Source organism: Melospiza melodia, chromosome 1, assembly GCF_035770615.1.
Source record: "Melospiza melodia melodia isolate bMelMel2 chromosome 1, bMelMel2.pri, whole genome shotgun sequence".
NCBI classification, from domain to species: Eukaryota; Metazoa; Chordata; class Aves; order Passeriformes; family Passerellidae; genus Melospiza; species Melospiza melodia.
In genome coordinates, this window is record NC_086194.1 from 151,673,155 (window position 1) to 151,697,150 (window position 23,996).

A 23,996-nucleotide genomic window follows, 5' to 3' on the forward strand; every position below is an offset into this window, starting at 1 on the left:
TGGGTACCAAACTTTGTTTACTCTCCAGGACTACATATGGCCATACAAGGTGGGTGGGTAACTAGGACACAGAGCTTTTTCCTCCACTGAGCTTAGTTTCCCACCACTAGATAAACTTCAAGTAGGTTGCCTGGTGGAATTATTGTTCCTTATACGTCAGCGCTTGGATTAAACATAGAAAAATATCAGAAGCTTCCTCTGCATTCATCAAATAAAAATCCATGGGAAAAAAACTTGCATAATGCCCCGGAAGAAATCTAAATTAATTAAAGTCACCCCCTACAGAGAACTTGGGCTCTGTTTATTTTCAACAAACTATTACAGGTTTTGCAATATTTTTCTGGAAGTTTTTCACAAACATTCCTACTTGCTCTCATTCCAGGCCAGGGCTGAACTGCCAGGATGGAGGAATTCTTTGGACCTGACCTTTAGTCATGAGAGACAGAGGCGCTCAGCCTCAGTAAAACTACAGCATTTTACAAATCTATTACATCTACAGATTTAAAGCTGCAATTTGAATTAAAAAACTAAAGAGTTGTGCAAGCTATGCCACCAAAAGATATATCAAGAGTCCGATGTAGTGAAAGTATGACATCTTCCAAGCATGGGAAAGAAATGGAAAGGTGCTTCAATAGGCACAGCATGTCTCAACTGCAAAGCCCCTGTTGCACATCTCATCCCTTTCTTCCCACCTCCCAGGGACAAGGCAACCCAGAGCCTTCCATGCGCAGCCCAGCACCCCAACCACAGCCTCCTGTCAGCCTCCCAGCACCTTGTGCAGGCAGCAGGATATGAGCAGGGTCAACCCTGCAGGTCCTTCACCTGCTTTGCTGTAGCCAGAATTCCAGGGTAGAGCCACGAGCAGAAGCTGTGATGGGGGACATTCCATGCTGTGCTGGGAATGTGCATCCAGGAGTGTCTGTCAGGGTGTGACACCAGCACCTGCTCGCTCTCCTGCCTACAGATTCTCTCTGTGAAGGACAATTTCAGTGCAGTGGGAACATCTCAAGAAAACAAAATGCCTTATAACTTTCAGTGGAAAACAAGGGCTGTCAGGACAGTTTCTCTTCCTGCCTTCCTTCCACTCACTCCCAATTAATGTCTGCAGTTCTAAAGGAGCCCTGTCCCCTCCCCCTCATTCCTACTATAAAGTAAACTCAGGTACTTCAAGTACACAGAGGGATTTTCAGATTTCCGCCCACGTAAGCAGCTACTTGGCACATCTGATGCGCATGTGAAATTGGTTCACAAGGGCCAGGGCAGGCACCCACATCTCCATTTCTAGCTCTACTGAGCTTAAATTTTAACATTTATTTGATTCCAAAGCAAAAAATACACAACTTACTTTACTTCACAGAAGAAGAAACCTCAGCAAAGCATCTTTTTTCCCCTGGCAGGGTTGGGTTACTGATCCCCCACTCCCACCCACGCAGCTGAACCCAGCGCCTGGTCAGCCTGAGAGCTGTGAGGAAATCAAATGCACATGTCAGCACTCCCCTCTCCTGCTCCAGCCATGAACCATCCCAGCAGCAGAAGACATGCCAGGGAGTGGTGTACTAGCTGTGTCTTTTCTCAGATGAACTGTACAGCAAAGTCGTGTTCGCTCAGCCTCATGGAAGTTTTGGAAAGGCAATACTCTAAAGGTTCCCAGCATGGAGCTTTCGCACCAAAGTTCAACGCTCTGGGATACGCAGACAAGAGTTTAAGTGTAACAAAATTAATATTAATGCTCATTAAAAGTGGACAACAAGTATTTCCTTAAAGGAAATTATGCCAATCTGATTAAGCAAGTGCTAAAGTCTAAAAAAATTTGCTACATTATTTCCACCTATAAGAATAATGGTTTTCACACAGAGCTTTCCTCTTTGGATTCCTCCTCCCTTGCTTACTTAAGCAAAATACATAAATACCCAGCATAATACATAATCTGCCTCACTCCAATAGCTTTTATTTAATATTTATCTGGGTACTTGTTTCCTTACAAAAGCTTCCTGTATTCCATATGCTGCTGAAGAATAGTATCTGTCATTTAAGACTGCACTTCACCATCACTTCCATACATAGCTTTAAGTAAAAAAAAACCAGAACAACTAGTCGAAGTTACAAATATGCTTCTCTCTTGTTAGGAGATGCAAGAGAACAATTTTTATTTTAATTTATCCTATTTCAGTGAAGTGCAATGCTCGGAGTGAAGAAAAAACTAGCTACGCAGCTTGTAACCAAGAGCTACAATTCACTCATAAAGCTGGTAAGCAGAGGAACCATGTACCAACTTCTGAAGTTATTTTGCCATGAATACAGCAGAGGCGAGAGCCTTCTTTCACGTAAGCTTTACACTAGTTCTATTTGGCTTCTTTTACTAAGAATCGAAGAGGAAGTAACAATTTATAACCCAGGGTAAATCAAAGCAAAATGACATTTTGATAAACACTAGAGCTTATCAATCACAAGGAGACACTGTATCAGATGGCTGAGGAATTCCAGAGCTGCTAGAGTGGCTCTGGCAGAGCAGAGCCAAGGGTCTCTAGGAAAAGCCATGGCTAGCTGAGGGCAGGTGGCGCAGCACCAGAGCCTGGCACCCAGACTGCCAGCTGCCCAGCAACATCCACCAGCAGCCAGAGTATTGCTAAAACACATCCAGGAAGCAGAGAACAAAAGGGAAAGGAAACCAAAGACCAACTCGTGCTAGGAAGCCTCAGCAGAAGAGACACACATTGGTTTGCCAATTTCTTCTGAACAGCATTGCTGGGAGTGCAGTGTCTGCATCAGACTGATGAAAACTGAAGTTATGTTTGTAACTAAGATGATAACTGTTAGAATTTTTCCCTAATAGTATGGTTTGGCACTGAAAACAGAAAAGCAAAGAGATCATGAGATGATAAATCCTATTAACACACCTACTGCATGTTCAAAAGTTTCAGGTTTTTGTTAGGGAGGGTGGGAAGACTGCAACATTTCAGTTCCATGCACACAGCTGAAGCATTAAACCTCTTCTGCATATAACAGAGTGGATAATGAATGTGCAGGAAAAAAAGGCAAATGGTGAAACAAAGCTGAAAATTTACCTTTGCTTCTGTTTGTAAACAGATGCAGGAGGAACTAGACAAGCATAATATTTGGTAGTCTGCATAATTACAACAGATGTCTATGTTGGATAAAGTGGCCTGTACAGTAGATATAGAGGCAGTCTAACATACATAAATAAAATCAAAACACTACTTATTATCAATTTGCTTATGAACAAGGAGAAGACAGCTTATCTGGTGTTTAATATTTATAGCTATACTTACAGCAATATTCATTGCACCCTTGAAAGAAATTCAGATCTACTACCTTAAGCAAAGTGGCCTTCAAAAAACTGGATGTCAGACTATACAAATAAAGTATTAGTTTAGGCATAGTAGACTTTATTTTGGCACTTTAACAAATGCTTTATTTTACAGCAGTGGCACAGCATTTGCCAGAAATTTTCTTTTCTTGGCACAGTTATTTCAAGCAGTTATTTTACTAATTGAAGTTCACTAAATATTGCACAAGATATACCTGTTAAATTCTTACCCTGTTTTTACTTGCTGAACTTGTATGGCTTTGAAAAACTTGCCAGTTAAGTATAAGTAAAAAGCAATATATTAAATATTTTAGCACAGGATAGCATTCGTTGGTTCCTAAATGACCACTGAACTTGGGACAGCAACAAATAAAAGTTGCACAACTCTTATCTGAAGAGCTACCAGATCTAATTTACAATACATTGCCATTTCTGAAAAGCACTTCAGCTTGATATCCTGAACACCTGTATTTTGGGAATCTCAAAAATAAAAAAACAGGAGGTCAGCAGAGCAGAAGACGAAGCCATTTGTCTGTTACAAAGCATAATATAAGGAGGCAGACTGTCGTCTTCTCCCTGTGTCCCTCTATCCAGCACCTATCTAAGGTCTAAGCAACAGACACTTCTCTCTTCTACTCAGAGTATTTCTTTCTTCTCTTATGAAGATATTCCACTTGTCTCAACTCTTCTGCTGGAGTCTGAGCAGAACAAACCAAAATTTTTCAAAGGGAAAAAACAAACGCGAGCAACAAATAAAAAACAAATACACACATTTACTCCAGTAAATGAACTGGGGTACTCCTTTGAAATTTACAGTAGGGAAAACAACATTTGCAGGAAGAACAGGCCTGTGTCAACACTGCCATTAAACACAATGCAGAAGTCAAATGTCTCACAGCTAATACACCAGATGCAAGACTTAAACATCCCACTTCGCTCTGCCACCTTAGCAGTAAATCTGGTGTGAGGATCACCCTCATCAACAGCCTTTCTTTTTTGGTCTGGATTTTTAAGATCTACTAGATGTACTCTGTGACATTAAAACATGAGCAAACAGACATAAAATGAAAATCATACAAAAGTATATCACAATAGAATTCTCAGTATTAGGCCACATGATTTATTCAGTAGTGTTTATGTTCCCAAATTACAATTATGTCTATCCATGTAAGACTACAAAAGTTACCATTAGAATTGTCTGTGCTTATAAAATACCAACATTTTCTTTTACTGTTATATACTCATTAACACCAGTCTGCAACGAGTCACATATAATCATAGGCACTTCAAAGGCTTTAAAGACGTTTACAACTTAAATGCATTTTTAAAGAACAAAAATTTAAACCTCTACTTGTACCTTCAAATTGCAAATAATTAACAAATACAGTGGCCATAGAAATCTGCAGCAACTTCTCAAAATACTGTTAGAGTCTTTGGGTTTGCTTAGGTTCGTCAGTAGCTTACTACAAATCTTCCTTACAGGAGATTTGTTTAGTAAGAATATGACTATACAGTTTGTAGTAATAATCCAATTTTACACATTAATTGCTGTTACAAATCTCACTGAAGCTACAGGTAAGCTGAGAAACAATGCAAAGTGTAAAATTGATATTCTGACACTTAAATTTATACAAAGTGGAGGTTGAAGTTTACATAGCTGAAAAATTACATTTACACTAAAAGTTACTGTTATCTGAATTATCTGAAGACAAATTGCACCATGACAACTACAAAAAGGCATTTTTTGGAAACAGATAAATTAATGAAATAAAAACTAACTTGCAAGATCAATCTGAGACATGCTGACCAAAATTAAACAACTTTCATTGAACCATAGGATAAAACAATAATTTTCATTATTTTATATTTATGCATAAAGTTTTAAAAATCATTCAGTGAACATCAATGGTTTTATAAAATAATGCTTTGCCACTGTTATTCACAGAACACTGCAAATGTTAAGTTTTAATTTTACATTTTTAAACGAATATGTGAAAAGTTTTAAATACAATGGGGTTTTATCATAAAGGTGCCATAACGGCTCTTTAATGAAAAAAAAAACTTCATTATTCTATGCAAAAGCTTTATTTAAAAAAGTTCAGTGATCTCATAAATAGAGACACTAAATAGGAATTTTATGCATAAAACTCCTTAGTTGGTGCCTTTTGATAGGCAGCACAGGATGGTTTCCGTTCACCAAGGTCGTAACTGCCTTCATCCTTCTTTCTCATGCGATACACCAGCAGCAGGATAAGGAAGATTGCAAAAAGAAAACCAATAACTCCGCCAGCAATAACAGCTGTAATCAAAGAAACAGAGATTCACAATATGCCAGTAAAACAAGCTTAGCACCATACTTCTTTTTCATCTCACACAGTAAGTTTGCTATTATTTTCAAATTGCAGGAAAGGGTTCCCATTATGCAACTGTCTTCATTATTAGTATCCTGAAATATACTGTCAGAAAGCTTGTTTGCATTCATGAAGGCAATCATTTAAAATTACATTCCACTTACAAGTCAGAGATCCAACAACCCAGTTTTAAAAAAGCTATTAAAGTTTTTTCAAAACCTCAACTAAGATCACCACTAGTACTGCCAGAGCATAAAGCTGTCTTTCAAACTCCTTTTTCAACAGTCAACATTTTCAACATTAAAAGATTTTGTTACCCTAGCTAAGAAATGGGCTTTTACTTTTCCCTGTCAGTTTTCACTCTGACTATATGCTGAAATAAACTTCCTATTGATCAATAATAGGAGAGAACACTTCATGCATTTGTGGGTGTGTGAGAAGTATCAACTCCCAACCAGACTTCAAGAGGAAACTGACGTGCTTCCACTGATGTGGATTTAAGGTTATTTCACATTTTGATTCTCATAGGAAGATGTGGTCCAAAACTATGTGATTTTCACGGCTCCCAACTCCCTTTCCAAATACATGGGGGGAAAGTACACCTGTAAACACTGTCCTTAGGCCAAAAAAAATCTCACAGGTAATGAAAACATTAGTGGCCAGCTTGTGCCTCCCTGGGTTATGCATAGACTCTACATAGAGTCTATATTAGACTATATTATAGAGTCTATAAATGAAGTCCATAGAAATAGACTCTATTTATCTGAAGGGATTTCTGTGCCATAATGGATTGTGCCTATCCATCCCTTTCCATCCACCCATGCCTGCCATGAGCTCCTCCCAAGCAGTGTTCATCTGCACCACATCGATCAACGTGCTCTTGGGAGGTGAGAAATACATTTCTGCATTACAAGCATGAATCAAATTCCAACTCCTTTTCTGAGCTGTGAAAGCTCCAGATACTCAGCCAGCAGTGTTCAACTTGTGGGCATCATATCAATTAGCAACAGACTTCACTATTAAGTATTTCCCCAAGATGCCAAATTTATTCTCATCAAATCAACCAATGGCTACCCACTATGAATGTGCTTAGTAATAATGTGTTTAATGGTATGAATCTGCCAAGAAAACTCAAATGTTGAGCTTGCATTATTTGATACGGATCCTCTCTGTTTTCCATTTTATTTCTGGTGAGATAGACCTTGGCAAACCCTGCCTCACCTGCCAGAACTTCTGTTCTCTGGAAGAGGTTTTCTGAGTGCTTCTGAGTGAGCACATCCGTGTCATCCCCTGGCTCATCGCTCTTTTTCTTGCCATCCACCTCCGGCCTTTCCTCTTTATCAATTTCTTCAGGTGACTGTGGCACAAAAAAGAAAACTGAGCATTGCTTACAGAGAGGGCAGAGCACAAGCTGGCACAGTCACGGCCTGCTGTGGGCAGTCACGTAGCTGTGGCTTCATGCACATACTGCACAATACTGCACAACACATAGGAAGCTTTTAGAGCACAGAAAGCTGGTCTAGACATTGTAATTGGATCTATTTGTCGTCATCATGTCAGAATGAAAAACACCGCCCATAAGTTTAAAACCTCCAAAAGTACATTTAGCAAACAGCTCTTAATATTGCCTGTGTTTATCAGAATAACAGCCTCTGAAAGAAATAGCAACTCTGAAATTAACAAATCAGATATGTTATATGCAGAACATCTTTGAGAGTAACTTAGACAGTATCATCTATGGTGGTAGAAGGAAACACTAAAATACTTAATGGAACCTGCAGAGTGTTCAAACTACAGCCAAACCATACAGCATTCTCTTTTGAGAAGGAAGGTTTCACAAAGAATTTTTAAGTAACTCTTTGAGAAATATAAAAAAACATACAGCTCTGACTCAAAGGTATCATGATACATTATTGTGCATCTCTCTTTTCTTTCATGTGAAATCCAGATGTTGCCACACAGACTTTCTAGTAGGAATGAAAACAAACGGCTCTGTAGTCATTTAGCAGGCTGTAGTAGTAAGTGAAGTTTAGGGGTGCTTTTTAATCCATATAAATAGAAGACTTAACATCAAACCATCAAAAATGTACAGTGGAATCATTTTAAATGCTCTTGCTCTCCAGCCACGCACCTTTGTTTGTGCAGGCACCTTGGTCTGCATTTTCACTGTGGTGGTCTCAGCCCTGGATGCATCACTAGTTGTCGGTAACTTTGGAACTGTTCTGGATGTTGTTATCACTGCACTATCCTCATCTTCCTCAGCACCTGGAGACAAAATGTAACACTTCATTGACCTGTGAAATTCTTTCAGACCAATTACATTTTTTGTTATGACACCACCAAGGTAGAGATGGTTGCACAGCCCGCCCTAGGCAAGGGCCTAGATGACAATGCCTACTAAGATAAAGATGTGTGTGCAAACAGTGCACCCAAACTGCCAGGGGGATACTTGCCCCAAGTGATCCCCTGAAAATGGGAGTGCATCAGCTGGTATAAGCAGCAACCAGGAAATTACCATGACACTTTTCAAACAGAAGAACCCTTCCTGAAAATGGGTATGAAAAAAGCTTTAACACTTGCAATAGGGGCAGAAAGTCCAGAGTGGAGGCAGCAGCCATCAGGCCTGTGTGACATGGGCAGACCCCAGTGCCAGGGGTTCTGATGAGGTCCCATGGCATCAGGGGCTCTGTTGGAGCTTGGCAGGGCCACCCCCCGCCCTGTGGTTACCCTCGGCAGCTACCTCCAGCTTCCCCAGAGCCACCATGGCACCCCCAGCACCCACACCCTGGGGTGCAGAGGCTCCTCCTGGGCGTGGCAGGAGGTGTTGGTGGGGCCCCAGCTCACATGGGGGTACCCAACTCTCCAACAGCCAGGGTGTGTGGACAGAGGGTCCTGCACACTCAGACAAGGGGAGCTTCCACACCCATGGCCTGTGAGAGGGGTGGCCGTGAGCACGTGACACACACTGGATCAGTTACAGAAAGTGATTGAGAAATTTATTGTTCCCATTTGATAAATGGCAGGCATTGTGGTTGTCTGTTGTACTGTTGATATTAAGCCTAAAAGTACAGTTCAGTGATTGCTATTTAATTACATACCATAAATAAATCAATACACTTCTTTATCCTTACTTAAACCATATGAACTGAACAGTTTTTACCTGTCACATACTGCTTCAACAGAATTTCTCTTCTACAGCACATCTGTTGAATTCAGTTTTATCTACAGGAGGATTACTACTACTTTATGTTTCAGTCACTAGGAATTCACATGGCTTTAAACTCCACATAATTCAGAAGGTCTTTTCTTTTGAACTGAGTAAGAGGACAAAAAACTCCCTAAAGATTACCTTAAATTTAATTTCCTCCACATTCAAAGCCGTGCTGGAGTATGAAGGCTCCTTTAGAATAAGGTAATGGACATGTCTAATAAATATCCTTTAGTGATAGTGAAAGGAAGAAGACACAGGAAAGAGACTAAATTATTAGCAAAGCCTGAAAGAGGAAAAAAGAATTGGCCCATTCTTGGACCACTCCTTAGGAATCTCAATGTGTTCTGCTCGTTACAGGCACCGGTTGCCCAAGTAACCCCTGGGTAATAAATCTAGCAAATGTGCATAAGAATAGTTCCTAACAAATAAAACGCTCTACAACAGAATAGTATGACTCACTCATTCCAAACTGATTTTTTAATTTGTTTTTTTAAAGAAAGAAGACAGGCTGAAAATATGAGCACAATAATGATGTTTTGAAGTCATGATCAAGAATTACATACATCTGGCATTTAAAGGAGAGACATTAACAAGACAACACCTAAAACAATCTCTGTATGGTAGAAAAGAAAATTTAGAATCATTAAAAAAAAGATACTGGCACAGAACAGTACTGGGAAAAAAGCTTTCAGAGATACCAAAATTACAACACAACTTCTAGAATGAAGACCTCACAACAAGAATCAAGTATTTTCCTGAAATGCAACTCTAAGATCAAAAAATCAACATCCTGCTTCAAAACAGAGGTGTGGAAAGGCATCCAACAGGAAAATTTTTCTGGCTCTGATTCAAGAGTTTTCTTTGAGAAATAATGGCTCACTGGATAGCTCAACCTACTTTATCTTCTGAAGTTCCTCCATATTACACAAAGCTTTCACAGGCAAGGAAATTAAAATTGATTATCAGATTAGAGATCTGATAAAACACATCTTCAGAGTACAGAAATGTATTTTCTTCTTTTTATGAAATGAAAAGTCCTACTTAATCACAACTGCTCCTCCAAATCCTTAAATGCCACCTTTGCTTCAGGCAATTTTGTGTCTGCCAGACATAATGGAGAGCATTACAGCCTGAATCCCTTTGGCTAAGGAGGGTGCAGACCCGTGTTCTCTCAACAACGGGCAACTAACTAATCTAATCCCTGGACTAGTCACTGGATTTGCACCACAGGTACCCAGCTCTTCTTCCATACAGCCTCAGTGGAATTCTGACAATCCCCCAAAAGTTGAAGCAACTATCATTTAGGCTTGATTTGGGTACCAGCTAAGACACATCCCCCATGGCTCCTGCTTTCTAGTTAGCTTTATCTAAACAGGTCTCTGCTTGGCATGGAATAGATCTAAACAAGGAAGACACTTCCCTTGCTGAACTGACAGTAGCATTTTTAGAATTACCTGTAAATAGGACTGAGAGACCAAAAAAAACCACTCACTAGTCCTCTCCAGAACATAGCAACAGCATTTCACACAGTATCATGTTCCCTAAAAAGCACAAAAAAGATCTTCACTAAATCCAAGTAAGACTGGAAAGAAAAAGCCTACAGTGTCATGAGTGTGACTTCCAAATAGGTTGTCAAGAGGAATACTGTGAAATGGTTGGAGTATAAGAACTTACTTCTTCCTCTGGAAAATATCACTGTTACTAAAGCTGGTTGCTGGATTTGGTCCACACGGATTTTGGTGCTGGCTATTCATTGCCTCGAGTCCCAGTTATTGAGGGCACCACAAAAACCCTGCAGTAATTAAACCCAAAACCATCTTTATGGTAGAGCTGAAAGCTCTCCACCATCACACACCCTCTTTTATCCACTGTAACTTCTTCAGGATGTCCAACTGCTGTCTTCATAGTGGCCAAAATAGCTCTAAACTGTGCTGTAGTATTGGAAATACCTTATCTAACCCTCAGTGACATGTCTATTAGCCACCCTTGGATGACAGGAATATGAATACTTTTTAACACTCTTAGTACTTGAGGAAACTTGTCAGGAAATCAAGATTGTGCCACCTTCAATTACTGCACAGAAAGTAGACATTACTGTATAGATAGTAGTATTTTTTGTAGAAAAAAGCCCACAGTAGTTAGCACTCTGACTTGCAAAGCAGGCAGTGATTAACACCTCCTATCAAAAAAATCAAATCATTTCACCCTATCTTTTGGCATCCTCTTTGTCTGCTGCTGCACATCACACTCTGGGAGTACCACCACCACAAGCAAATCTGTGATAAGGTGGGCACACACATAGCCACCATCTCTTTCACGCCTCCCATCTCTATCACCAATGTGACACAAACCAAAATTACATATTTTCAGCTGACTTATCTCACCTCCATTCACTGAACAGTCCCCAAAGCAACTCTTAATCAACATAACATTAGGCACCCAGAGATGACACTGTGAACATAACTCTACGCACGCCCTGCTAGGGAACTGCAGCTGAAATAAATTGAGACGGTGCAAGGATGTCACATCTCTGATAGCTCTTACACAAGGCAGAAAAAAACAAGAAATCAACAAAACTTGGAGGATTAAAAGGAATAGTCCTAACTATACTGAAGTATAAGATTCTGTCCAGCACATCAAGAATACACGTTCACAGTATCACAGTAGATTTCTATGTCAGAAGACCTGGAGAGCCGGGCAGTCAATATCACGAAGCATGCTTAGGGCTGGTTTAGCAGGTGGACAGAAGAAGTTCTTGCTCCAAGACAATGTGACAGACACTGATGAGTGGGACTGAAGCAAATGCAAGGTGAATCCTTGCTGTGCTGCCTGCACCGCAGCAGGGGAGCAGGCAGGGGAAGCACACCAGGAGAGGTGTGCCTGTGGGGCATGCTGCCATAGGGCACCCATTCTGGCACCCGGGAGAGCGTCCGTGCCCCCACAGCTTCCCCAGCACCATGACACAGGTGCCCCAGCCACCCCCAGCCACATCAGCCCTGTCCCCCAGCCCCACACCCTGCTCCCACAGGACTCCCAAACTGCCTGCTGGCCTTGGAGGGCGGCGTCAGCTTCCCTCCCGGTCAACAGCCAAAGCAGATCCGCTCTTGTGTTTCTCAAAAAAGCTCCAACCCCACCACAACTTTTGTTCTAGAAGATTCCTCAGTCACAATGTCAGAATACACACAGTTCATCCTGAGCCAATGTTCTCAACTCAAGCTGCTATTGACTGAGAAATGTTAGGCTGGGGAAGAGAAGAAGGGGAAGGAAAAGCTTGCTTGATTTTCTCATATATATTACCATGAGTAATTTTAGAGAAGACACAAGAACAAGACAGAAGGTTTTTCAAAGAACTTGCAGATAAATCTGACAGGTGGTACCTTTCCTTCACGTAATGGGTAGTCCTGCTGCTTAGCAGCTACTTTCATTTATCTCCAAGACCAAGACTCTATTAAAATCTATTATGCCAGATGAAAAAGCAGTAATAGTTATAAAAGCATTTCAAGTTGTAGATAGGCTGGAAAACTTTCTACTTTTTATTACTATGTCACATAAAACACCAATGCAAAAAAGAGTGATGATAGACTGAAGCATCTCCTCAGAAACAGAGACTAAAACAAGGAAACAACAGACTAATTAAATCACTATGGATATTCTACTGTTGATATAGGAGAATCAGAAGGCAGGCATGGCTTCTCTGGAAACTGCTGACCCATGGATTCAGGTTCAACACTTGGGCAAATGCACAACAGTAGCTGAATGTACCCAAAAGAAAAAAAAAAAAAAAAAAAAAAAGAAAAAAGAACATGCTATGGGAAGGTGGGAAGGGAAAGAAAAGAAAAATCAGAACACCATCCCCTTTGCTACTCCTTACAAAAAGCCCTCAGCCAATTTCTAGTTTGAAATGTGTCATGCCTACAGTGACATTTGTCCATGTTAATGCTGTTTGAAGACCTGCAAGGGCATTAATGGTGGTGCTGACAATTCCTGTTTATCTCCATAGGCCTGGCTGGCAGCTAACAATTTTCACAGCAAAGAAAGGAGTCAGCAATGTTGTCATCTTGGATCTGTTTTCTTGGACTATGCTTGCTACACAGCAAGAAAACCACGCTTGAGTGGGAAGGCTCTTCCTGCTAGGAACATTACATGACATCACTAAGTATCCAGTAAAAGAGAGACTGAACGTAAAATGAGAAACACTGATCAATGAAACATCTGCAGGATACTTTCTACAGAAAATAGAGAGCAGTAAGTATAGCTGGACTAGGGTGCAAAGGATGCTACTTTGCTTCCCTGATCTAAAGACTTTTTGCTTGGTTCAAAAATATTAAATCTGGGTATACTGTCACATGAGCTCTTTGCAGGGGCATCCAGCTTGTCTCAGTCTTTCCTGTTTTCTTGTAGGAAAGAAACAGAGCCTGCCAGAGACAGCAGCAGTGCACTCCAACTTCCACCCATGGCTGAAAGCTGAGCACAGGAAAAGAATGAAGAAAGACAAGGTGTTACTGTTGGTGAAGTCTAGAGGTAGTTTCTCTCTTTTTGGCTTCACTTTTACCACAGAATTGTTAGGCTTGGAAAGGATCTCAGGAGATCATCCAGTCCAACCCCTCTGCCAAGGCAGGGTGACCTATAGCAAACTACAAAGGAATGTGTCCATGTGGGATTTGAATGTCTCCAAGGAGGGATACTCTACAACCTCCCTAGGCAGCCTGTGCCAGTGCTCTGCTTCCTCAGTGTCAAGAAGTTCTTCCTCCTGTTGAGGTGTTCTAGTGTATGGCCATTGCTCCTTGTCCTGTCACTGGGCACCACTGAAAAGAGTCTGGCACTGTCATATTGGCATCTGCCTTTGAGGTATGAGGAGGGATCTCATCAACAGCTATAGCTGATGTGATCCCTTCTCAGGCCCAGCTCCCCCATCTCTCCTCAAGATGCTCCAGACCGCTCATCATCTTTGTGCCCCTCTCCAGTAGCTCCTTGTCCTTCCTGTACTGAGGAGCCCAGAACTGGACAGGGCTCTCCAGATGTGGCCTCACTGGGGCTGAGCAGAGGGGCAGGATCACCTCCCTCAACCTGCTGTTCCTGCTGCACCCCAGGATACCATTGGCACTCCTGGCCACAGGGGCACTGCCGGCTCATGGTCAGCTTGTCACCCACCAAAACTCCCTGGTCCTTCTCTGCAGAGCTGAGTCAACCCCCAGCCTGTGCTGGTACTTGGAGTTATTATTCCTCCTCAGGTGCAGGATCCTATGCTTCCTTTGTTGAATCCTGGATAAGTAAGATGTGAAGCCAGTCCTTGTGTAGTCTTTTTCACTTCAAAAGCAGGTCTGAATTTTGAATCTTCCATATTAGAAACAGCCAGACACCACAGAGGGATGGAAAAAAACACTACACTAGACCATTCCTCATACAACTATTTATTGTCAACCTATTTCCTTTTCTGAAGCTTTCAAAGTCACCAGCATCTGAAGACACGACAGAATGGGATGCTGACTGAAAGCACGTTTTTCTGGAGATCAGAATAGCCTTCAGACAGTCCTGGGGACTGAATGAAATCACTGATTCACTAATATACTCTTTTCAAATAAAATACGGAATTTCTCCTCAAACAGGTCTACATCAAGGAGGTCCAGTTAAGCCTCTGATCACCCTGGGAGTCTTACCCAAACAGAAGACTCCCAAAACACAGGACATCATTCTGGTATGGATGATGGGCCTGGATTTTCCTGGCAACACAATCAGATGTCTGCAGAAAAAAACCCCAAAAATCCATCTGAAAAATCTCATATGTGCCTTACAGTAACACAGACAAGGCACCAGAAGAAGGGTTCATGCTTTGAAAGTACACAAATTATACGTAAGTATCAAGACATAGTTAAAAAAAAAGTAGAATAACAAACACACTGGGAAAATAAATGGGATTTCCACAACAGCTCAGCAAATGTAACAATAAGGAAATGTCTTTTCCAGAACGACCACAAAATCCTGCATTTAGCTTTTAACATTTGGAGTCTCCAAGCAAGTCTAGAAGACACTCCTCAAAGAGACCTTTAAAGAGAAATTATTAAGGAAGTTTCACTGACACTTTTTTGAAAAATTTTGAGATAGCTACATGTCTCTAATGAGTGTTTAAGTCTGAGAACTCGGGATGTTGTATTTAAGAATTTCTTTATTCATTATATGGATGTAATTTCCTCAGAGAAAACTCACAGTTTTGCTAGTATCTAGATTTCTAAATGTAAAAGAAAACAAGAAAAGGAATGAACACCATGTTTACGTGAACCTGACTGCATATAAGAGAAAACAAGAACGCTGCTGCTATGTTTTCCTACAGAGTGCTAAATTAGTACTATGTCATGGGAGAACTAAGCCTTCTCTAATCCTTATTTCTAAACTCCAGGGAGATCTACACAGAAATCAGAGGGAATGGAGAGAGCCAGCAGAGAGAAAATAACGTGGTGAAATGATGCAACTCAGGAGTAAGAGTAAAAAGCAGAAAGTTAATACTTAAAACCCAGCCCACAGGGGTGCCCAGTGCTCTGTAAATAGCAAAGCACTCACAATATTCACTGCAAGTATTTCCCTCAAATAACTGCATTACTTTTTACACTTTTAAAAATCAATTTGTGACATGTTGTCTCACCTGAACCTGACCCAGAAGAATAATCATCATCATCAATTGGATAGACGCCTGATGCTTCTTCAACAGAGCTGTTGTCAAGGTATAAATCTTTATCAGAGGTCAAATCTGCTCTCTGGAAAACAGATAAGAGGGAATGGTTAAAAAGATACCAGTTCTCCAGCGCAGCAGTCTCTTCATCTTCAGTTCTATTTTCTAAGTTGATGGTGGCACACTGAAGTTTGTACTTTCAGTTTATGCCACGCATTCATCTAAGTTGTTAAAGAAATTTGTAAAAATTACAGCAGTGCAAAAAAAAATTCAAGGCTGCACAATGAAAACCACACTTCATCTCATTAAATGCATGAATGAATAAATAGGATTTGCAAATATACTCTGCAGAGCTTCTGTAACAAGAAGCAAATCCCAGGACTGAAGCCTTCTTTCAGGATCTCAAATATACAAATCTATAGGCTGTCACATGAAGTCTGTTCATTTGATCTCAGATGAGAAGGAACAAAAGGATGTATGAAAAACTATCTCAGAGTTTAATCAAGACAAACCTCACTAAACTCTCTAGTAGTAGTTAGAATGAATGACTACAAATGTTTCTAAGACAGTGCTATTGATTAAGGATTATGACATTTCCAGCCAGATCAAACAGCATCATGCTCCAATTCCTAAATGAACATATCTCTCCTAAAATTTAACTGCATCTTCAACAGGCTGAAAATCAGGTTTCTTGTGACTATCACCACATTTCTACATTTGCAGATATTTCCCCACTAAAGACAGATTCTTTTAAAATGAGCTCAAAATAGAGCAAGGTATCGGCCACCTTTTAAATTGACAATTCAGGCTTAGAAAGACTAAGAATTGTCTGCCTCCACCTCAGCCTGTGCTTTCTTAACAGAGAATAAACTTTCTTGGGAGATCCAGGTATCCTGGATGACTGAGAATGTACCTGCCCCTATTAGTCCTATTACTTTAACCAGCACTTCTGTCAACGCCTGTTTGTCATGAATTTTGAAGAAAATATGACAATTATAAATGGAATTTCAAGTAAAAAAACCCCTAAATAACAAAATGCTATACCAAAATTCATATATTCAGTATCTCATATAAGCACTCAATTCTGCTGCTCTGAGTCCCAAAGTTTTCCAATTTACTTATTACTGCATGGCATTGACTGCCCCTTTTACTCCACCCACATTCACTGTAACTTTCCTGAACGAGTACCAAACTGTGAATGGGGTAACCCCTGTATGCAAAGACTCATATCTGACTTTACAAGGTAACTTCTTCCTCAGAGATCCTCCCCAGAGGTCTAAAATTATTGTTAAAGACATCTGTGATTTCCTTTCACGATTTTTTTCTGGCAACAGATTCCTGTTTAAAGCTTCTTCACAGCAGAACACTGCTCTTCAGTTTGATCCACAATAAAAAATTAATCTTTATGAAAATCAGAAAGGCCATGCTGATTATTAATGTATTTCAGAGTAAAAGATCTTTGCATGGGGGAGGGATACTTAACACTTTTCTGAACAGCTCTGAACTAAAACAGTGTTACCCCTGTAGATCTCCTCTACAGAGGAAAGGAAAACCCACTTGATTCTTGGTCAAAGTCTACTCCTCCTATGGCCATCTTAGGTGGGGGATATATAGGAGGGGGAAACACTGCCCTGTTATTAAGACAAGCTTACAAAAACCTGCTCTGATTCTGCTGCTGTTCGTTCACATGGTCTGCCTGGAACTGGCTGCACTCCAAAGCAGAAATTCAAGATGATGTCTGGTCACTGTCAAACAATTTAATTCCTTTAAAAGATGTCTCCAAGGGAAGTCATGAAGTACCTTAGTAGTGTATAGGTGGTATTGTAATTAAGACACAGCTGAGGCTGTTTCCGTATAGGAAAACAACTCCCTGTCACAGGACAAATATCCTGCTCTTGATCCAGCTGCCACAATGGACCAAACCACTTCACCCTATTTTGCTTTCAGACACAATCATGGTACAAAACAGATCACTCCTCGATATCAGGCAGGAAAAAACAAAACTGTTTTAAAAGGACATGCAGACGGTTGGCTGTGAGTATAGAAAAGGCATACAACATTCAAAAGGTATCAGAGGCAGTGAATGTTACCCAATGCTAAGTTGGGAAAAAAAAAATATAACATCTACATGCAGGAATTTCCCAGCAATGGAAGTTGCTCTTGGTAAGAGGTGAGAAACAGCCTGAGTTTACAAAAGTAAGGTAGTCTTCATGAGAACAGAAGCATCACCAGCCATGCCCAGAATTTTTAGTGTTCAGTAAAAATATGAACTTATCAATAAATTTATTCCCTAGACCATTTCCAACTTCTCTCTGTACCAGAAGCAAACTGTATCAAGAGGATTCAAAATATAAACACCAACTTCTCCTTCCCCACTCAAAACAACCAACCTGCTTTCTTGCTCTTTCCAGCCTCAGAGAACCCAGAAAAAACAGAAATGACTCGTGACAGTTCTTCTAACAACTCAGTTTCTGTAAGACAGATGAGCAGCTAACCCAACCCAGCCCAAGCTGCAAGTGCCTGGTCAGCCAGGCTCCCCACCATCATATTCACTCCCTTTCTTTCAATGAATTATGTCTCTTTGGCTGCCAAGAGCTTTCATTTCTCACTATGCTGAGATGTTCTCAGGATTTAAACCAGCTGAACACAGAGGAACAGAAATGCAAGAGAACTCTGGGCAGCTTTCAGCAGGAATTTGAGTATCTGTTGTATTTTATTCTGAGGATACAAATAATGCAATGTGAAACATTATTTAATATCTAGTACTGTGGATGGCACAACTCCGTCAGAAGGAGCAGACTATTGCCCACAGTCTTACAGAACCAGCACAATATTTACTACAGGGAGAAATACACGGTGCAGTGAATTGCAAGTGCATTCAGGTCAGCCATCTAGCTCCACTGGAGGAAGATGCTTTGCAGCCTCTCTGACGAGAGCCCCTTGCCTCAGTTCAGCCTGTTTCAGTACAAATTATTCTTGTCTGGTGGAACTTAGGCAGGATGCAAGCACACTCTCAAATCAAAGGCAAAAGAGGCATATTCTAGCTCAAAAATCTACAAGCATCTGCACAGATAAATGCATTCACTGCACTGTCTTTGCAAGCAGGCTAATAGACTCGGGGTAGAAGCACCCCCTCTACACCCACAGCTTGCACCTTTTATCCCAGTTGCTCAGAAACACACAGATGCCTTAGGCCACTTGGAATGAAAACTGCCTTAAGGCTCAGAATAAAAAGAAAAGCCCAATAGTTAACAAAAAACCCACAGCCATTAAAAGAATTCAGTGAAGATTAAGCATAGAAAAATGAGAGAAAAATAGTGAAAATAAAAGAATACCTTATGGTGTTTAAGTCAGTACCAAGCACTGAAGCCATGCTTTACAATTCACCGGTAAAATATGTTAAAATAAACTTTTATTTAGTATTTGCTCTAGAAATGTTTTCTCACTTGTCAAATGAGAATCCATGGGGGTCCATGGATTACTTCCAGGATGTTCACAAAAGACAAGTTGGAAAAACAAATCTGTTGTCAGTAGGCTTGGACACAGAAAGGTCTGTACTAGCATTTCAATATATTTGGGAGGAAAATTTTTAAAGGTTAGCAAATTCTCGTTCCATAAAACTATTTTCAGGTATTATGAAGACCAAATATTTCAGTGACTACTTCCTGTGGCTAACAATTGAAATGAGAGCACTCATGTCACTTTTATGTAACAGCCTTATTTTCAGACCTATTAAAACGGCAGAACACCAGGCAAGGATGTCTCTGCTATCAGCCCTTTAATCTGGCCCTGAAGCCACAAAACTGCTTGTTACCTTTTGACAGACATTGCATTCTCGTCTATCATTGTTATCCCACTTACATTTTTATTCCAAGAATATAATGCTGCAAAATCCTGTGACCTAAATACTTCACATGCTACATGCCAATGATCACGGATTCCTGCCTGGTTATTGGCTACATTGGCATAAATCTAAATCTCATGGAAATAGCATAGATTAGCACCCATTTAGTACTAGATAAAATATATTTCCATACCAATAATATATTGAATTTGAAATCTCAATGTCTTTATGTTACTTTATTTTACATTTACAGTAGATTTTGTTTCAATAAGCTGGGATCATGCAGGATATATTTAAAAAAAAACCAAACCCCAAACTCCTCATTTTGACACTGAGAGAGGAAACAAAGCAAAAACCCCTTTTTCCTGTCTCATAATCTCATAAAAGCTATAAATCATTCATCAAAATTACAATGCCAAAAAATTTAAAACAATTATCAGACAACAGGAGATTTGGGAATGGATAGCATATTTTGTTTGAAAAAATACAAAGTGCCTTGTTGTCATAGCCATTCCCTTTTGCAGTGCTGCTGTTACTGTCAGTCCTCCCCTTCCATGGGGGTGTTTAGGAGTAAGACATTAAAGACTTTTATGCCATATGGATGAAGCCAAGAAAGCTGGTGTGAGCAGCATTGAAGGAGTAATGTCTACCACGGCTGTCATGGCTGTTCAAACTCAGACACTGGAGCAACGAGTAGATGACATGTGGAAGGAAACACTTTATTATTTACAACTCAAATTTTTGTTCTTGGTCTTTGGGTATATGCATGGGACAGAGAATTTGAGGTTTGCAGCTGTGTTACTAATGATACTTTACCTCCCTTTTTCCCCAGATGGAATTCTTTTAGATATAACCCGTTTAGTACACAGAGAACCAGAGACTAATATTTTAAAAGTGGTGTTGTATTACAAATTTCTAAGCCAGAAGTCTCTGAAAACTTGCAAGCATTACAGCTGTTGATTAGGCAGAGTTCTTCCATGTAAGAAAAAGAAAACAGATTTTCTCTTGTACTAACACACAGTTCAGTTTCATATATGCCTGTATAAAAGCATGCTCAGCTGGTGAGTCTGAGTTCCCTAAAGGGCTGTACACTACATGTTTGGAAAGCTAACCATATGAATGCATTCATCTAAGGCCTGAGAGTCATTGCAGAGGTTCCCACTGAAGGCTGGAGAAAAGGCAGTCGTGTGAAGAAGCTCTATTTCCCTCTAGGCATCCTGCAAAAGGAACTATCATCTGCCATGCAACAGGATTTAGTCCTAACAGACCTCAGCACTGCTGACCTTGCAGCTAGCAGGTGTGTTCCTATCATTGTCTGCCAATTCTTTGCTTTCCTTCATCACACTAAGAAAGGTGAAACTGTCCCATCAAGAGTTTGTTAACCTTGTCCAGGAATGAGAGGCATGATTTAAAAAAAGTACAAACCTTCAAAATCAGATTTTCACCTCAAAACATCATGTTTTCTTGGAGAAGCATGCCAACCAGATCGGCATCCACTTTCCACTTCTCATTGTATTACTGGGTCTCAGAGACGAGCCTCTCCTGGCTCCCTCAGTCTGCAATTTCCTATGCTGCCCACATGTATCCAGCTACAAACATGTAATTTCGATGAAGGATTTTATGTTACAAGGTACGTTTACCACTAATTGTTTTCGTACAGATGTCTGCCTTTTCTTTCACTGATATGTCCTATGGTTGGCCACAGCAGAAAGGAGAGAAGTAAACCCCATTTCCTTCCAAGGTGACATTGACCACTTTTAAGGACTCACAGGACAAAATCTTCCCAGCTAACCCCACCTGAGGTGCACTGTGACAACCACAGTGGAGCCTTCAGTGGAAGTGCTAGTGGGATGTACGGTTGTGGGATTTTCTGGGAAGATACTAATAATTGGTGACATCCTATAAGCACAACACTCTAAGGATTCCCAACTTTCTTCCTTGGAGGAACCATCCTGATTGCACAACGCTGGTATTAGTGGAACAGGTACTGGCTGCAGGAGACATGCCCTGCACCAGAGTCTGGGTCATTGTGATCACAGCCAAAATATTATTTCCATAACGACAGGCCACAGACTGAATTTTCCAAGTTTGAGAGCAAGGGTTTTATACAAAAGACAATTATCTGTATTGTTGATTTCCTCAAAATTATTCTGACAGTTACCATCTCCCAATTTTACCTCGAAATGGCTTTAAATCCTTGACAATCCTTGTGCCTATCTGCACGCCCAGTGGGAAACCTTGCAATGGCAACTGCCTGGATTTGCAAAGGCCAGCCCCTCCTCCACTGCTGCCTTTGGCCAGTTAAATAACAAGCCTTGACTGCCCTGACTCATTCTGGAGAGCTCATTTCCACAGGTATTTTTATAATCTTAAGAGGACATTTGCTGTCCTTCCTCAGGTAAGAGTGGAAGAGCAAACTGGCTTTGCATGGTGTCCCTACCGGGGCAGTGTTTGCCCCTGGCGATGGTGTTGGTGCCCGTAGTGGCACTATCATCCTGCATGGTGCACAGCAGAGCCACTGCTATGGCTGGAGCACCTGCCAGAAAGATTATTCACGCTCCTTGTACCTCATGTATAACTTCCTGATCCTGCACAAAACTATAGCCTCAGGCCTCCAATCTCTCATGACAGATAAAGAAAGGGTTTGACCGTTCGTGGCTGTTGAGGAAAGGAAGAAAGCCCAAAATAAACACAAGTACTGCAAACTGCTTCTACTACTGCTAGTGCTCAACAATACAGAAGTCTACCAGAAGAGCTGATTTACAGAGATTGCCTCATGTCAGAGCCAAGAGTCTAAATATGCTGGCTTTTAGGATGCACACAATCTGTTACGCCAGACTAATTACCAAAACAGAGGCGTGTTTGACGGGGATGGCATTAATAAAACAAGTCTTGCTGGTGTCAGGAATTTCAGCAGTCTATGCCATGGCTCACAGTGAAAAAAAACCACACCACATCCAGGGAGAAACCAACAGGCCACCAGCACGTCAGCTACTGTTCACTTACGGTCATGCACCGAAGAAATTACAGTGCTGCAGTTGATAGGTTTGAGTTCACACTCTTCAGGAAGCCACAGAAACTCATGTGCCTGTTTTCTAACAGTCATCTGTGCCTTTAGAAATATTCCCTACTGTGCAATTACATGCCGTATGGCACACTGTGTGGTAACAGAACTTAAAATGGCAACAGGAAATCTTGTTTAACCTTAAATGTTTTTTTTCCCATTATATAGACTCACCAAACTGTGCAGTGGGTCTTTGGCCTGCTTACAGATTTGGAGCTGAAGCCTGTTCTATCCTTAGGAGAAAGATAAATCTGCTCTGAAGTTCTGGACTGTTTGTGATGCATTCCAAAGGGAAAAGCCTCTCTTTCCATTTATTTTCATGGCATCTGATTTCCAGCTGTGTATCATTTATCTACTAGATGCACAACGAGACCAAACTTTAGTCTTACCCAAAAATTGTCTTGCCCATGGTGGGTCAGAGGTTGCTGTATGAAGATGCAGGAGGGAGATGAGCAAGATTAGCAGCAAGAGCTTTCTGTCCTTACTGGAGTACCAACAGCATGTGATGAAGGACACATCAAACTTCCTCCATGGTCTACACATCAGTTGCCCTACAGCCTGCCTAGGCTGTAAATTAGGCTCAAGCTCATGAGGAGTGTTAAAGGACTCTGAAAGAGACCATAGTTACACCACTCCAAAGATATATTCATCATCTACCCTGGGAAAGCTACCTGTACCTTCATTTAGTTATAATAACTTTCTGCAAAAATCAGCCTTCACCTCTGTGGATCTTTGCCACCACTATAGCACACTGAAGAGCAGTTCTGCATAGGTTACAGGTTAGGATCAACAGATCTTCCTAATTCTATGACCACATAAAACTTACTCCAACTTCAAAATGGTTACTTAAAAATTATGGAGGGGCCCACCAAATCTGATGTCAACTGTGTCAAACAGTACTGCTGTGCTGTTTATGTGAACCCCCAGCTCGATGTTCTCTAACTTCACACCATATCGTCTTTTCCTGTATGTGAAACCCAGAAATGAACACTGCAGTTATCTCCTTCACCTTGAAAACCTCAAGACTGCTTAACAGTCAGTTACAGTACATATGAATTCTGTTTCCCATGTATCAGAGTTTCTCGGGGTATCCCCAAATTACAAGATTCAAAGCCCTTCCAAGCTTTCATGCCAAGCCATCAATTGGTGCAAAGAAGAGTTTATTCTTCAACTCTGCCTCTGACGTAGGCACAGGGAATACAACAGGGAAACTATTTTAAAGGGGCTGCAGCTGGATCAGCTTCCAAAGAGCTATTCCAGACTGAAATATTAAAGGGCAATATACAGGCAAAACAGCATCAGAAGCCAGCAATGTGCATTACAGATTGATTAATCTCAATTAGCACAGCAATTTCCTGCACATTTTCCAAGAAGCATCCATTGGTTTCCCTAAAAATAGGATCAAAATCACCATGCAAATTGTTGTCACAGCTCAAAATGCTAATCAGTTTTTTAAGGACACATCAGCCCATGTGCAGACAGGTTAAATTTAAGGCACAGCTAAGACTGAGAAGCTAAATGCACCCCTTTGACA

The 23,996-nt window shown here is 40.8% G+C and overlaps 1 protein-coding gene across 1 annotated transcript in view; it reads right to left on the reverse strand.

The window, feature by feature from the left end:
- Positions 1–3,379: 3,379 nt before the first annotated feature.
- The window catches only part of SDC2 (syndecan 2), a 59,838-nt gene continuing 39,221 nt past the window's right edge, over positions 3,380–23,996 (reverse strand). The window contains exons 2-5 of the mRNA XM_063172068.1: positions 15,528–15,639; positions 7,811–7,944; positions 6,901–7,036; positions 3,380–5,627 (exon numbers count right to left, since the gene is read on the reverse strand). Of these exons, the coding sequence (XP_063028138.1) occupies positions 5,464–5,627; positions 6,901–7,036; positions 7,811–7,944; positions 15,528–15,639 (546 nt within the window). The 3' untranslated portion in view covers positions 3,380–5,463. The remainder of the gene's footprint in view (positions 5,628–6,900; positions 7,037–7,810; positions 7,945–15,527; positions 15,640–23,996) is intronic.